At 32.8% G+C, this 16,311-nt stretch overlaps 1 protein-coding gene across 6 annotated transcripts in view; it reads left to right on the top strand.

The window, feature by feature from the left end:
* The window catches only part of LOC148601673 (rho guanine nucleotide exchange factor 10-like), a 64,791-nt gene that overhangs the window by 39,529 nt on the left and 8,951 nt on the right, over positions 1-16,311 (top strand). For all 6 annotated transcript variants that reach the window (XM_088554181.1, XM_088554179.1, XM_088554180.1 and 3 more), the window contains 8 exons: positions 813-946; positions 2,175-2,427; positions 2,948-3,033; positions 8,011-8,123; positions 8,716-8,978; positions 12,014-12,189; positions 13,056-13,198; positions 15,753-15,927. In XM_088554181.1, coding sequence (XP_088410307.1) covers positions 813-946; positions 2,175-2,427; positions 2,948-3,033; positions 8,011-8,123; positions 8,716-8,978; positions 12,014-12,189; positions 13,056-13,198; positions 15,753-15,927 — 1,343 coding nt within the window. The remainder of the gene's footprint in view (positions 1-812; positions 947-2,174; positions 2,428-2,947; positions 3,034-8,010; positions 8,124-8,715; positions 8,979-12,013; positions 12,190-13,055; positions 13,199-15,752; positions 15,928-16,311) is intronic.

Here is a 16,311-nt window from a genome sequence, read left to right as displayed (position 1 = left end):
TTGAACAAATTTAGTTAAGCATGTTGGTTTGGTGTAAGGAAGAATATGTCAACCATAAGTTAGTGCATTTCATTTCTTTAAGCTAAGATTTGAATGTTAAAGTAATTGATAATACTTTAAGTATTGTATAATTCTTTAAAAGTACATATAATTCTTTAAAAGTACATATATTCATCAGTTTTTGTGGTATTTGAACATTTCTTTATTAAAAATATGATGGATTTGTTGATTTGTCCAAGGCCCCGTTTCATAAAAAAAAATTCATATTGAAGTGTTCCTCAAATCCTTGAATTTTCTCAAATCTTCAATTTCAAGCAATTTGATCGAGGTGAAGGATTTTAGGAAAATCTCAATTGGAGATGTTTTATGAAACCGGTGTCATATGATATTTTGACTCCTGCAAAATATTAACCTCGGGGTTAAAATATCATAGCGAAATTTTGACCCCTCCTGTATGATATTTTAACCCCCTACTATATTTCGACCCCCCAACTGCATGTTGAACAAAAGGGGTCAAACAAGGGCAACAAGGGGTTAAAATATCATAACAGGGCGTTAATTTATTGCTGGAGGGGGTTAAAATATTGCACCTGAGGTTAAAATATTGTAATGGGGGAGTTAACTTATTGCAGGAGGGGGTTAAAATATCATTACAGAGCCTCTTACAACAGACATTCCATCAAGAATTTTAATATGGGGTTTTGATTTGAACCTGAAAATCACACAAATAATGCCCCATGAATGATAGTTCTTCACAGTAATCAAGATATTTGTTCTTATTAACATGAAACTTACATTTTTTGTTTTATCAGGGAACAAGACCGTATCCGTCAGAAGTGGGCAATACCCTTGTCAGAGCTGGAGCTGAAGGATAATTCTATTTCTCCTGATCTTTCATGTTCTGTTAAGGCAAATGGAGGTCTCCTTAGTATTCACACCAGGAGAGGTAAATAAATGTAGTCAGTTGTTAGGCCAAGTAAACATAAATGATAGATTCTCATCCCACCTTGACAAAAAATATGGGATGGGTGGGAAGATTTTATTTTTTATTTCTTATAAGGTATTTGCTAACCTAATTTTAGATATTTGAAGTATACATTTGTAGATATGTTCTAAATCCATAGCCACATCAGTTTTAGAGAAGAAACATTGTTTTAGTCCCCAAGAAATGAAAGATTTGTGTGTTTTAGTATCTCAATACTATAAACTGATGCTAAAAAAATTCTGATTTTTAAATTCCCATCCCATTTTTTTTTTTTTTTTATTTTCGTGATTTTTTTTAGGGGCGGGAAGGGATGAGAATCTACCAAGTAATTTTATTTGGACTTATACCTATTTAGATCAGATAGACACATTGATTCGACCACTAAAAAGTACAAGGATTTCCAATATCATCTCATAGAAATAAATGAAAAGATATGTACTGATGTGAATGGAACGAGATTGGTCATTAAGGCACTGACCATTTCTATACTGAAAAGGGGGGGGGATTGTTTGAAAATAAAAAATTCCCACTTCAAAATTGATGGAAGTGGCTTTTTTTAATGGATCTATGCAGAATATTTTTATTGATTATTGATATTATTTACATATAGAACCTTCAACGATAACAAGTTGATTATGGAATTTCTCACATCGAGTGAAATAAATTTTATAGTTTTGATCGTGAAGCTTGCCGAGCTATTAAAACTATAAAATTTATTTCACAAGATGTGTTGAGTGTCTTGTTTCTCTAATGCCCTAAAAATGTCAAAAATACCCAAAAAATAAAAAAAACGCCCGAAATGTTATGTTCTGATTCGTAGGCAAAATGTTGATGTTACACAAACACAAACATTCCAAACAAAAGAAACTAGATGAATTTAAAGGTTTTTTCACTTCAAATCTTCCAGTCTCTTCATAATTCTTATTTAAGGTAAGAAAACACCAAAATTATCTCATTTAACTGAAATAAACTACAATGGCCATTTAAGATGGAGTCCAAGACAATTGATTTCTAAGCCAATCGAAATCTGAGAACAAAAAGTCATTATTGATGAGAACATTTTTTCCATCAGTCAGGCGGTATGAAAATTGAAGCAAAATTAGAGAAACTATTATCTAATATACATTACTCTAAGCTGTAAAATCATGATAAACAATAAACAATAACATCCAAACATTTCCGCTTTCAGAGACATTTTACCAGGAGTCAGACCCCCTTAACCTCCAGAATGACTTGGAGAATATGGTTCATGACATCACAGTCCTTGGTCAGGTTGTATCACTAGTATCTACCCTAAAGTGTTCATATGAGAATGTTCAGGAGGAAGTGTTCATTGAAACCATTAATGATCTCCAACGAAAAATACAAGTTAAGAATCAACAGCTACAGATTCTCAATAGCTGTACAATACTACTCGAACATACAAATTCGCAAAATAAAGGGTAAGTAAAGTTTTAATTTGTCTTGATATCATGTTGTTAAGCTGATAAATCACTTCTAACATCAATCTTTGAGAATACTGTACACAAATTTATTTTCCCAATGATGAGCTTGTTGTTTATAGTTTGAAATTCAAAATTTTTGCTGAAAACTATGACAAAAATCCATGAATACAAAAATTTATTAACTTGCAATAATTCTGCAAATGACAAACTCCAGCATTCAATAGAATAGTACCATCAAAGTATCTTCATGCCTGTTAACCTTCCCACATTAGGTTGGAAACTCCCACTAAGTCAGTTTAAAAATTAAAAATCTCTCTCATAAAAATGTAAGATTAGTGGGTTGTTTGGTTAAAATTACGAAATTTTTGTGAAAAATACTGAATAATTGAATTTTTGAATGAAAAACTTGCTTTTACATAAAGAATTCCCGCAAGAGACAGTGTCAGTGGGGGAGAATCTCCCACATGAATTGTTCTAAAGTTTAACAGACATGCATCGTACATTTTTTCGATTGCAGGAAAGAGAAATACACATTCCAGACGCTATCACCAGAACTTAAACAAGAATGGTCCACAGATTTTCTACTGGCAAAATTATCATTGGGTAAGTTTTATGTATGATATTGACTGGGAAAATGGGGCCTGATGAGAATTACGATAATCCTGAAATTCACATATAAGTCCATTTTTGTTATATACATATACTGTAAACGTACTAATTTTTGCTGTGTTTTAATTTTCACGGTGAGCAGAAAACCATGAAAAACTGTCCCCGCAAAATTGAATTTTAACACTATATTATGCAAATCATTTTTATGAAACTGCGAAAATTGATACTTGCAAATAAGTCCATTTGGCAAAAACTGCGAAGATTAGCAACTGCAAAAATTAATCAGGAATGATTTTTTTTTGCTTTTTAGCAGAATTCGGCTAATTGAAATCCAGATTTTACCTTTACAATTCTTTTCTTTACTGTTCATTTATTTCCGATTTTACCAATTTCCACTTTGTTTGATGACCTTGAAAAATCATCCCTGATTAATATGTTTTAAATTATTGAATAAGATTTCCTGAAGATATTTTTCCCATCTCCATGTAGTTTCTGAGATATGGGCCATTTCTAATGGTGACTTATTTGCAAATTCATTAAAAAAGGCTCATATATTCTAACAATTACTGTATTGATATTAATGATTTCATTAATGATTCACTCATTTCAAAATCCACCAACTTTAATTTCCTATTCAGAATCAGTTACAGACCACATGACCAGTCTTGGTTTTTCATTTGGGTGTTGCGCTTTTTAGATAAAATTTATATAGATGGTACATGAAATTAGCACTTGGCTAGAGTTATTGTTCTTGATTTGGTTTGATTTGGTTGATTTTAGTGTGAGATGAATGTATGATTTTCTCAAAAGTGCAAATTTGAATACAGAAAAGACTAATGTTACTTAAACATACGGCATATGAAGACCAAAAAATATTAATTGTTCGGTGGGTTTTTCTACACCATAAATCACAGTACCATAGGCAGTGTCTGAATTTTATATGGACTTGTACTTAAGTAACTGTCTTTGTAAGAATCATGCAAAATCTGAAAAATGCGATACACCCCAAAAAAGGCTACATATTTTATTTTTTGTACTTAACTGTTTTATGGGTCTGTACTATGAAATATGTTGCATATTATTCATTGAAATCTGCCTGCTCTTAGGAGATAATCCACATTGAAAATCCAGTAAATTTTATTATATTTGAGTGCCATTTACAGAGTTATCTCCCTTAATTTTGAAATCTACAGTGCATTCTATATAATTTTTATCTCCTAAGAACACGGGTTTTATGAAAAACCACATGTCAATTTCTGTTTACTATGACATTTCAAACAAAATCTCAAAAATAAAAATATGTAGGTTTTTTACCCATGAATCACCTTTTGCATGATCCTTAGCTGGAGTGCTACTTAAGTTTTCAAATGTAATAAGGGATTTTCTTTGAAGATATCACAAAATATGAATACACTGCAAACAAACAAATATATTTTATGTAGAAACAATATGTGAGAAATACAGTCGAACCTCGATGTGTCGAACTCAGATTAGTGGAAATCTCGGATAACTTGAACTGATTACAAAGTCCCAGCAAAACTCCCCTTACTCTAATACAATTTTACCTCAATGACTTGAACTCAGATGAGTCGAAACCTCGGATAACTCGAGGTAATCAATCAGTCCCCTCAATAGGACTTCAAGGTTAATTAACCCTGATGTCTCGAAGTCAACTAATTAGTCGGAAAACTGATTGCTTTTTTACAAACCGTGATCGAAGTGTGTTTTAACAATGATTAGCATGCCTTTAAAATTAATTTGTAGACATTCTTTATGGTTTGATTTGTTTATTTGATTATTAAAATTGCGTGTGTTGTTAAAAGAAATGAATTCTATTAACAACACGTCGGAATTTACACTAACAGTGATATCGGATATTCTGATATATTTTTTTTTGATACAGATGAATTGTAATGGCATCTAACTATTTAATGAAAAATCATACAGGCGATAGTAAGAGTATTTCAACGTCTACATTCGTTTTGCTAGTGAATTTTATCGTAATAATGTAGCAGCATGTTATGAACTATGACGTTTTTGGTGTAGAAAAAATAAAAAGGAAATTTTACTAAAACACTCAGTGCCATTCAGTATTTCAAACATGATATACAACATACAAGAAATATCTTCCAATATGAAAAGCAAGACATTAGGAAGTACCTTGTAAAGTGAAGTACATGTACATGTACAACAAATAATGTAAATTCAGAAACTATCATTGACTAAACTACTAGTATTTCAGGTTTATCCTCGACCTCGGATTACTCGAACCTCGGATAACTCGAACATTTTTGCATGGTCCCTTTGACTTCGACTTAACGAGGTTTGACTGTATCAAAAAACCTGATACAAAAGAAGTAGGCAAAGGTTTTTCCAAGTCTGGGTGATACTCACTGGAATGGGTAATACTGGGCAACATTATTCTTTTGAAGCTTATCTTAACAAAATTTCTATAATTTCATTGTATTATTGCTGTTTATATATATACAATATATACTCAGAGATATTTGATGAAGCTAGTTCACTATTCAAGTTCATCTTTATATCTAAACCATGGATCCAGAAACGGTGAAAAATGCCGGTCATTGACCAACAAATTTAGCAGACGACAATTTTCCAATATCGGACATAAAAAATTGTCAACCCGATAAATTACATTCAGCATGGTTTTATTAGTGTCTAAACATCCTGTCCACCAGTCTCCTAATTGTTTGTTGGAAATTAATTGACAGGTGTATGTCAGTTTTAGCCAATGTGCATCCACCTGTGACTGTGATTTACCTGTAACTGATTAGTTGATTGCATAATTGAATTAATGGTACACATGCAGCCCCATTGCTTGTACAAATTTATTGAAGTAACTCAGAGAATCTTCATACATTTATTAATTAAGAAAAAAGATTGACAAGTCCACATGGAACTGAAACTATGAATCTGTTGTACATGTAGGTTGTATTTATTAATTGATCGATTGAACCGTTTTAACACAGGAGTCAACAGACCATTTAAATCATTATACAAAATGTGATGATGATTGGGGGTTTTTACTTGACTATCCTTACGGATCTCACACGACAGCCCCTAACGCGGATTCTGTTAGTAAATGTCTGTTAGTTGTTGGAGGTATTGGAGCCCAGCCTTTGGGTTACCCGACCGAAGGACTCAGTCAGAGTATGTCCTACTAGCGGCTGGGCTGCTGTGTTGACGCTCTGGCCTACTCCCAGACCCCATGTAGGTCCGAGAGCATTTCTCCACTCTAACTATTTGGGAGTACGTCAACGTGTAGAGTGTACAAAGTGTGTTCACATTTTCCTTTATAAATAATGAACAATTTTTTCATCACTCTGAAGTTTTCGGCTGTTTGCCTATGTGATGAAAAGTCCGAGAGATACAATGATTTGTTTACACATGTGGTCGAAACTCAGACTCGCTCACTTGCTCTGTTATTTTGTAAAAGACAAAGTATATTGATGAAATAACACACTTTCCAATATTTATCTTAAAATAACTACATACAAACGTTTTGTTTTTTTTTTGAAAGTTTATTTTCAAGCTGAGCATGTAAAAGACTGACGAAAACGTCAGCTGAAGTTTGATAAAAATGTCCGGCATGGGCTGTCGAAATTTCCGGACCCTTGCTCTAAACATTCATTAACATATCTGAAAACAATTTTTACATTTATTTCATTGATTTTTTTTAATTGGTAAAATTCAATTGCTAATCAAGCTTAAAATTGCCCTAAGGGAAAGTGACAGGCATGATTGTATAGATGAATAGGGCAAAATGGGAAAAGTCAGAAACATGCATGTCAAAAACCAGTTGATCTGACAATATACTTTAACTCAAAGATTTTTTCTCTATAAAAAGACCATTACTTTATCTCTGCATCACTGGATTTGCTTAGGAATTTTTCAATAGAATGTTGGAAGAGTGAGGTCTTCCACAGAGTTATCTGTCCTTAAAATTTTTATTTTCAGTGCATTTCAGTGACATTATAACTCAATTTACCAAAATGATATGAAAAGTTCTGTCTTTTTTTCCTTGATTGTGATGATGCAAATAGTCAAAGTAAACATTCAAAACAGTGTTTTTATCATATACCATGTTTCACCCACTGCCTGATTCTTACAGGGACTGACACTTAATAAACATATTTTGTTGGACATTTTCTAACTTCCATAATTATACAATGGTCCATGGAAGTACCTATGAAGTTGTGAAAATACTTTTTTTTTACAATTAAACAAAATTTATTGTAGGCTTAAAAAAATATTTATTCTCAGTGACAATATGCATGTACAGTATTTGAAAAAAAATCCTTTTTGAATCTTTTAGTTTCATTTTTATCATGTTAATGGTTCAAAGAAATAAAAAAAATGAGAATCCATGTGCACTAGCTTTAAAGAATAGAACTTCGTGCAGTAGTTCATTTGCATAACAGGGATAAGGTATGTCATGTCCTCTTTAGGATAACTTCTATTTGCCTAAAGATTCATGTGAAAAAAGAAAGCACAGTGTAAACTTTCCACAGCTGTTGTATTTGGACATACAATTATATTATATATTTGGAAATACAAATGCAGCATTCACTGTAATCAGATATGTAATTATGATTACTTTCCAATGTTATCATTAATTTAATCAATTACTTACCAAAGTGCTGTAATCATTAATTTAAAATAATAGTACATTTGGTTTAATTAAATACTTTTAAAGTAATCTGAACCCTTCTCTGATGGAACAAATTCCAAATTTTACTGTTACATTTCTTTTGTTTTACTCTAGATATTTACATTAGATTTTACCAATGTCTGTAACTCTGTCAGTTGTTATGAAAAATTGTAGCCACATTTATGAACAGATCAAATGATGGACAAGGGAGACCACTTTCAAATCAAATTCATCATCAAGATTTTCTTTTATATTTAACATATTTGCCTGATTCTTATAAAAAATGATAATCTTTACAGATCCAAGCAATAGTCCATCATGGACATGTATTAGTGGTGAGGAAGACGTCAGTGAACAACCTGCTGTGCTCATGAAACATTTACCTGTAGATATGCCCAGGTATTTTACAAAAGTATGTATGAAAACAAAAAATTCCTATGTCGTAGATTTTGAGCTTTAACTTATTATGAAGATTTGCAAGAAGTAAAATGATTTTGTTAGATGATTTCAATGGGAGATAATCCAATGTATGGATTTACATGTTTACAATAGGTATTTTTTGCGAGGGATTATCTTTTAATGATTATGTGGTAAATGGATAAGTTCAAATATTACACTTACCAAAATAATTTTTTTATACAATGAAATATCCCAAATTAGAAATATGTACATCTGTGAATACAACAATTTTATAAAGAAATACATTAAGAATCTAAAGTAAGTGGGAGTGCAGAGGGGTATTTTTTACTGATAGCTTTCTCAAAGTATTTCTAATAATTATATTCACTAATTTATTAATAGATAGGCCTTTGTTGTTTTACAGTCTTATTGCCTGTTGATACCTTGCATGGTCAGTGGGAGAGGAAAACCCAGAATTTGAACAGGATATATAAACTACAACATCAATCTAAGGATCTAAATCCGTTTGACCCACTCTTTATGAATAACCTTTTGACTTCATTTTTTATACAGATTAATGACATTTTGACTTTCTTTAATTACAGATGAAATGTGCAGTGCCAGTTTTTTTGGCCACCCATGGATCATCAGATATTGGTATACAACATCTTTGGGTTGTCATGACAACAGATTTACGAACACAGGTGGCACTAGTATCAGTTCAGAATACCAAGCCCTCATTGGTTGAATCATTCCAAGCAGCTCAAGCTGAGGTTGTTGCTGTGGAGATAGTTCCTGGTTATGCTGTAAAGGAGAGTTCTGATGCTTTTATGGAAGATACTGTATGGATGTCAACAAACAGGAAAGAGTAAGAAGTGAATTTCTTCCATTTAAAGTAGAAATCCAATTTTTCATATCCAAATTTTTCTATTCCGTTTCTTTTTTTTAACTGTATGTTTATGTCCTGATTCACCCAATTTCTGCTTTTTTAACTCGCCTGGCTGAAGCTGTGAGCTATTGCCATCACTTTGGTGTCTGTTGTCCATCGTCCTCATTAACAGTTTTCAAAACTCTTCTCCTCTGACACTACTTAACCAGTTGGAACCAAACTTAATAGTAATGTTCTTAGGGGAATCCTGCATAAAATTGATATGGGGATTTTTTATCCATCGAAAACATGACTGCTGTTACTAAAAATAAAACATAGGGGTCAGACAGTAGTTTTTCACATATATCTCCAAAACCATTAGGTTTAGCCAAATTCTGACTGGATTAAAGTATTCAGCATGATGAGATCTATCTGTAGTCAAATTTTCATTTTAATTTGTTTAGCCATTTTGGAGTTATTGCCCTTTTTGATGTTTTTTTTGCTATTTTTAATATTATTTCTTTAAAAAATCTTCTACTCTTACACTACTTGACCAATTGGAACCAAAATTAATATGAATGTTCCTTGGGGTATCCTGTATAGAACAGGTTTGGGGATTTTTGAGTCATCATAAAACATGGCTGCTGTTACTAAAAATAGAACATAGTAGTCAAACAGTAGTTTTTCGCATATATCCCCAAAACCATAAGGTTTAGCCAAATTCTGACATGGGCAAAAATGTTCTCCTCTGACACTACTTGACCAATTGTTTTTGTTTTTTGTTTTTATATATAGTTTTCAGCCAATATCTGTGATAGATAAAAAGAAACTTTCAATAGCTAAAATGATCCTTATGATAAGGCCTACAGTCTGCATTGGGTCAAACTGTCGGACAAGTTCTTGTTAGAGTTATTGCCCTTGAAAGGCCAAAAAATGACATTTTTAGCAGTTTTCAGCTAATATCTTGAAAACTATAATAGATACTAAGAAAGAAACTTTTAATTGATTAAATGATCCTGATGATAAGTCCTACCTATGTCTTCTTGGGTCATTTGTGTTGGACTTGTCTTTGTTAAAGTTATTGCCCTTGAAAGGCAATAATTTAACAAGGTGAAAAATTCAGGCTCCAGGGAGCCTCTTGTTTAAAGTCCAATAACAATTATTTGCTTGGTCTAGTCACACTTTATTGAGACAGATCATCAGGAATGTCCTATATACATGTATAATGTAGATCCTCAGTCATTAAATAGCTGTCTTTGTAAGAATCATGCAAATTCTGATGAATGTGATACACCTAAAAAAAGGCTACATGTTTTTATTTTTGTAATGAAGTTGTTTTATGGGTCTATATTATGATATGTATAATTATTCATTCAACCCTGCCTGCTCTTATGAGATAATCAACAATGAAAATCCAGTAGATTCTATTGTATTTGAGTGTCATTTACAGAGTTATTTCCCTTAATTTTGAAATCTACAGTGCATTCGATATAATTTTTATTTCCTATGAACATGGGTTATATGAAAAACCACATGTTACTTTCTGTTAACTATGACATTTTAAACAAAATATAAAAAATAAAAATATGTAAGCTATCCAACCATGAATCACATTTTGCATGATTCTTATGTGGAGTGCTACTTAACATTAATGACACAAAATCTTTCTGTAGGAAGTGTGTTTATAGGAAGTATTGCATCATATATATATATATATATTTCGGTTATTCGACAATAAATTAATTTGAGATAAATACTGTAATCTTATTGGTTAAAATAATTTGTTTATTGCACTTCGCAATAAATAAAATATATATAATGACGCCTTATCAATAGAATTAAATGTAATTTAAGTACAAATAGCTCCATCCCTCACAGGTAAAATAACACACTCCTTCCTTGTGATTTGTTGGATTGGTGAAAACAAACTGCCTTAAGTTTATTCGGAGTGGTATATATACAGTCCCTAAACCGATTTGTGCAACGGTTTGATGGATCGATGACCGTGGACTGATTGATTGCTGACGGATGGATGACTGATGACTGGTGACCGACCTGATCGCAGTTTTGTTATGTAGAATGACAAATGATTTGTTAAAAATAAAACAAATGTAAAAAAAAGTATAGATTGATAATCAAATTATTACATAATGTAAATTTGTGTAAAATTGACCAAGAAAACACCAGAAACCGTGAAATATATTGACTGCTCTGTAGTCACGTGATGTGATCACCGGTTTGATAGATCGGTTTGACAGATCGATGACTGATCGGAAAGTGATCAATAACTGATTGCAATTTTTGTTGCACAGATTGGTTCAGTTACAGTACATTAATATTTCATGTAAATGAGAAGTTAGGTTTCAATGATAAAGCCCAGTGCAGGTCCGGGTGTTAAAAGAATAGGCCTGCAGCAGCGCTAAGCTTGTCGTATCAGGCGACTAAATAGTGCTCAGAAACCTAGCTGGGGGCTAGGCGCTCTGCCCACAGATCAACTGGGATGTGTGCCCCAGGTGGTGGAATGGGGTACCCCTGGCGTGTTACATGCTGGGGTTGTCAGGCTATAATACAGAAAACCTGACCGCAAACCATAGTGGTGCACTGTGTTGGGAAAGATGCCACGTTCCTCGCACGTTAAAGAACCCTACTGTGGTATTCGATAGGAGTAGGAACCTTTGCGCTCCGCCACAGGAGGCTAAATTGCCCAACCTTACCCATCCCCCCTTTTTCCAGTGGCAATCAAAATTTGTTGACCCTATTATCCTTGTGACCCATCCTTTCTTTTTTTCATTTCATGTTCATTTTATCATCCATTTCATGTTCATTGTCTGAATATAGCTGAAATATTGCTGCTCGGACGTTAAACCCCAACAAACAAAACAAACATTCAATGATAAAAAGAGAGGCCCCCACATTTAATGTAATTAAACATCAAGGATTTGAATGTTTTAAGGTCTTTCATGACAAAAATTTAGTAGAGGAACCTCACGATTTAGCACCCATAGAACTTGATGGTAGTATGTTTTTCTTTTCAGGGTACTAGTATTTAGTGTGTTCAATGAGCAGGGCTTAAGAGACCAGTCCCAGTTCAATCGTAAACCCAAAAAAGTTTTCAGTTCTCATGGTGTTGGTCTGCAGATACATTACACCATAGAGAGGGTCTTTATTGGCACTGATGATGGAATCCTGGTTATATATGACAGAGATAAAGGTAGGGATCAAAGTTCATAATTCTTGGTATATGAGAAATATGAGAATAAAATATAAACGTACTTATTTGTCTACACTTGATTGATTTTTATCAATTTTCTTTTGTAATTATGTGAGTCTATAGAAAATATTTCAGTATTCTCATAAAATTTTTAATGTACTGATTTCTTAAGGAGGTAGACCTAGGGGGAGGGACTTAACTCTTGAAATCAGTGATATGTTTGTATCATATTCAATTTCACCAATGCCTTTCAAGCTTTCATTTGGAAGAGAGTGAAATCCAGTACAAATTACTCTGATGCTTACATGATATTGATGTAAACTGGTAAATACAAATGTCTCAATGATTTGTAAGAGTTGTGTCCCTTACCCCTTGTCTACCTCCTTAAACATATCCACATTTTTCATTTTAGAAGGCTTACATTTTGTTCATAATTTTAAGTGTATGTTAACTTACTAACCTAGCCCTGTTCCCCACCCCTCCTGGGATACAGGCCAACAATAAGCTGTAAAGGTGGCCAGATAAGGGTCGTTAACCTCTGGTGGTAACTTATCTAGAAGAAGAAAATTCGGATATTGAGATTGAGGAAGGAAACCTTGATCACAAATCTCTTGTTTGGGGTTTGTCACTGGCTTAATTATCAAGTCTTGTAAGAATTAAAATGATTATAGAAACTTTGTCAAGCCTATTTGTTTCATATTTTGCCAATTTATATTTCCCTATTGTTTCTATTATCTTGTCTCTACCCAAGAAAACTTTGTTTACTGATGAAAGATCAGCTGATTTTCTGTTCTTTTTCAGAAGGCTTATTAATAACCCTGGTAATATAATTGAAATACAATGTATCTTTAATTTTCTATTTTTAGAAGGTGTTTGGAATTTTGAATGTCCAAATATAGTACAGTTAGCTTCTAGTCCTATAAATAGTGTAATGTCAGTAGATGAAGAAGTGTGGGTGGCTTGTGGTCAGCATACATATATCATTCCTGTTGAAGAATCTTATTTTCTAGTAAGTACTTGTATTATACTACCATTACAGGGGAAGGGAGGGGGTAGTATCTAGTAAGCTTTGCTCACAGATTTTTTAGTCTGGTAAGTAGTTGTAACATGAAAGCAATTTAAGGAAATAGACCTAGGGTAAGGGACATAACTCTTGAAATCAGTGATGTGTTTGTATCATATTCAATTTCACTGAAGCCTATCAAACTTTCATTTGAAACAAATTGAAATAAGTCCAAAGTTACTTTGCTGCTTACATGAGATTGATGTAAAATGCCGAATGCAAATGTTCCAATGATTTATAAGAGTTGTGTCCCTTACTCTAGATCTACCTCCTGTAGAGACTGTTCAAGTAAAAATCAGACTAATTCTATGATGTGGGTGGTCCAACATAATGTTTTTCCCACTGAATGTTTGGCTCCAATGTAGTGTCTATATCATACAAAAGGCATGTATGTCACTTGTTTTAATAGACAATGGATGGCCCAGAAATCAATTTTAAAGTTCCTAACAAAACAACCAGATTTTGTCTAACATTAAGAGATATTTCTCTTTGTCAATGAATTTCAATGCTTTTAATGCAATTCATTTCTCTCTCATCATTGCATTTACTATGAAATGTACTTCTATTCATGGGTACCAATTTTCATGGTTCAGGGAAAAAATGTCAGGCTATTTGTCAGTCTGCCTGTTCCTCAGACTGTCAACTGATCTATCCATCTTTCTTCCTGTGTTACTCACTGGATTCTCATGAAACTTTATGTATTGAGCTTGTAAGTCTTATTCTTGATTTATTTGTTATCTGGAGTTTTTACTATTGATAGCATTCCAAAGGCAAATACCAATTTGAATTTGGTTTGCTTCTTCATGTTACATCAATATGATGCATAATTATCAGAATTTTCTTATTTATGTTGTGTTATTACGAAACTTATGATAGTGTGGAAATAGTTTAAGGATCTTATTTAAGCGTTAGAGGTTTTCACTGATAGGATTGTTGTCTTTTCTTTATAAACAACCACTTTCATTCATTTTTGTCCTCTTCAGCAAAGGGAAAGGGACATTAAAATGTTGGTGTCCATGCATCTCTCCATTGGTATCTCCTGAGAAATGGATTTTCTTCGAAATTTGCAGGATTGTTATTTATCATACACTCCTTGAAACATTCATGTTTCCCATTTTAGCATTAGTGCATTATTTAATCGAGCGTTTACATATCGTTTTGCATTTGTCTAAACGCACCATAGAAGCGTTTGTTTAAATGCTCAATAGAAACGTTTGTTTATATGCACAATAGAGGAGTTTGTTTAAATGCACAATAGAAGCATTTGTTTAAATGCACGATAGAAGTGTTTGTGTAATTGCACAACAGAAGCGTTTGTTTAAACGCACTATAGAAGCGTTCGTTTAAATGCACAATAGAAGCGTTCATTTAAACGCACAATAGAAGCGTTTGTTTAAATGCACAATAGAAGCGTTCGTTTAAATGCACCATAGAAGCGTTTGTTTAAATGCACAATAGAAGCGTTTGTTTAAATGCACAATAGAAGCGTTCGTTTAAATGCACAATAGAAGCGTTTCTTTAAATGCACAATAGAAGCGTTTGTTTAAATGCACAATAGAGGCGTTTGTTTAAATGCACAATAGAAGCATTTGTTTAAATGCGCAATAGAAGCATTTGTTTAAATGCGCAATAGAAGCATTCATTTAAATGCACCATAGAAGCATTTATTTAAATGCACAATAGAAGCGTTTGTTTAAACGCATGATAGAAGCATTCATTTAAACGCAAGATAGAAGCGTTCGTTTAAATGCACAATAGAAGTGTTTGTTTAAATGCACAATAGAAGGGTTCGTGTAAATGCACCATAGAAGCGTTTGTTTAAATGCACAATAGAAGCGTTCTTTTAAATGCACAATAGAAGTGTTAGTTTAAATGCACCATAGAAGTGTTTGTTTAAATGCACCATAGAAGCATTTGTTTAAATGCACAATAGAAGGGTTCCTTTAAACGCACGATAGAAGCGTTCGTTTAAACGCACGATAGAAGCATTCGTTTAAATGCACAATAGAAGCATTCGTTTAAATGCACAATAGAAGCGTTCGTTTAAATGCACAATAGAAGCGTTTGTTTACTTTTGTACTTTTATTATTTCCATGATTCTTGAACTGTTATTTTTTTATTTTTTTTTTTGCTATTATTGATTTTATTTAATTTTATTTTCTATTTCTTCTTTCATTATTTGTTAATACATGTATTATTATTTTTCAACATTTGTCTATCGTACGTTTAAACACACGCTGGGAGCGTCCGTTTATCCTGCATTTAAACACACTATAGGAGTGTTCATTTATCATACGTTTGGGTATCGTGCGTATGGGAGACCTAAACATTCAAGGAGTGTATGTAGTTGATCACCGTTTTGATTTGACAAATTTTACAAGAGTTATGGGACTTTTGCTCTTCATTTTTTTTTTTTGCAGTGATAGGGATATGTGCCTTAATGAGCAATCTTGTTGGGTTGTTCTCATTTTTATCATTTTTAACACATTTTGGTTTTCAGGTGCAAATAGAGATGCCATGTAAGGAAGGAGGAAGCATTTCACATATGGTCAGATCAGGTGTGGGGCTGTGGATATCTCATGAAAGGAGCTCGTCTGTACATCTGTACCATATAGAAACCAAGTCTCATATTCAAGAAATAAATGTAGCTCAATCAGTCAGCTCTCTCGTACAAAGTAAGTAGAATACAAAGGATTAGGAATGATAGGGTTGATTTTTGCCTCCACTTTTTTGTGTTTCTAAAGATAGTAATATGACGATGCATATAACTCCGGGTAATTGTTAAGAATTTGATATTGCCTTAGAACATAGTATAAGTATTCAAAGTCCTTACTTAACAACATGAAGTATATAGAAAGCCACATTTATAAAATATATGATGGTCAACATTTAGGATACACATACATTTATAGGAACATGAAGTAGTTCTTTTTTTTTCTTCAAGTACAGTTTACTTCCAAATTTTTAAAATCAGAGCAGAAGAAATAATACATATATGTACATGTAGAAATTAAAATGTTAAAACATTTTTGTATAACAGTTTTAGGCAAACATTTGTG

This window comes from Perna viridis, chromosome 12 (genome assembly GCF_037379345.1).
Source record: "Perna viridis isolate PV_CMFRI_1.1 ecotype Kerala chromosome 12, ASM3737934v1, whole genome shotgun sequence".
Taxonomy (NCBI): Eukaryota; Metazoa; Mollusca; class Bivalvia; order Mytilida; family Mytilidae; genus Perna; species Perna viridis.
The sequence above is the reverse complement of the archived record's forward strand: the minus strand, read 5'-3'. Positions and strand labels throughout refer to the sequence as shown.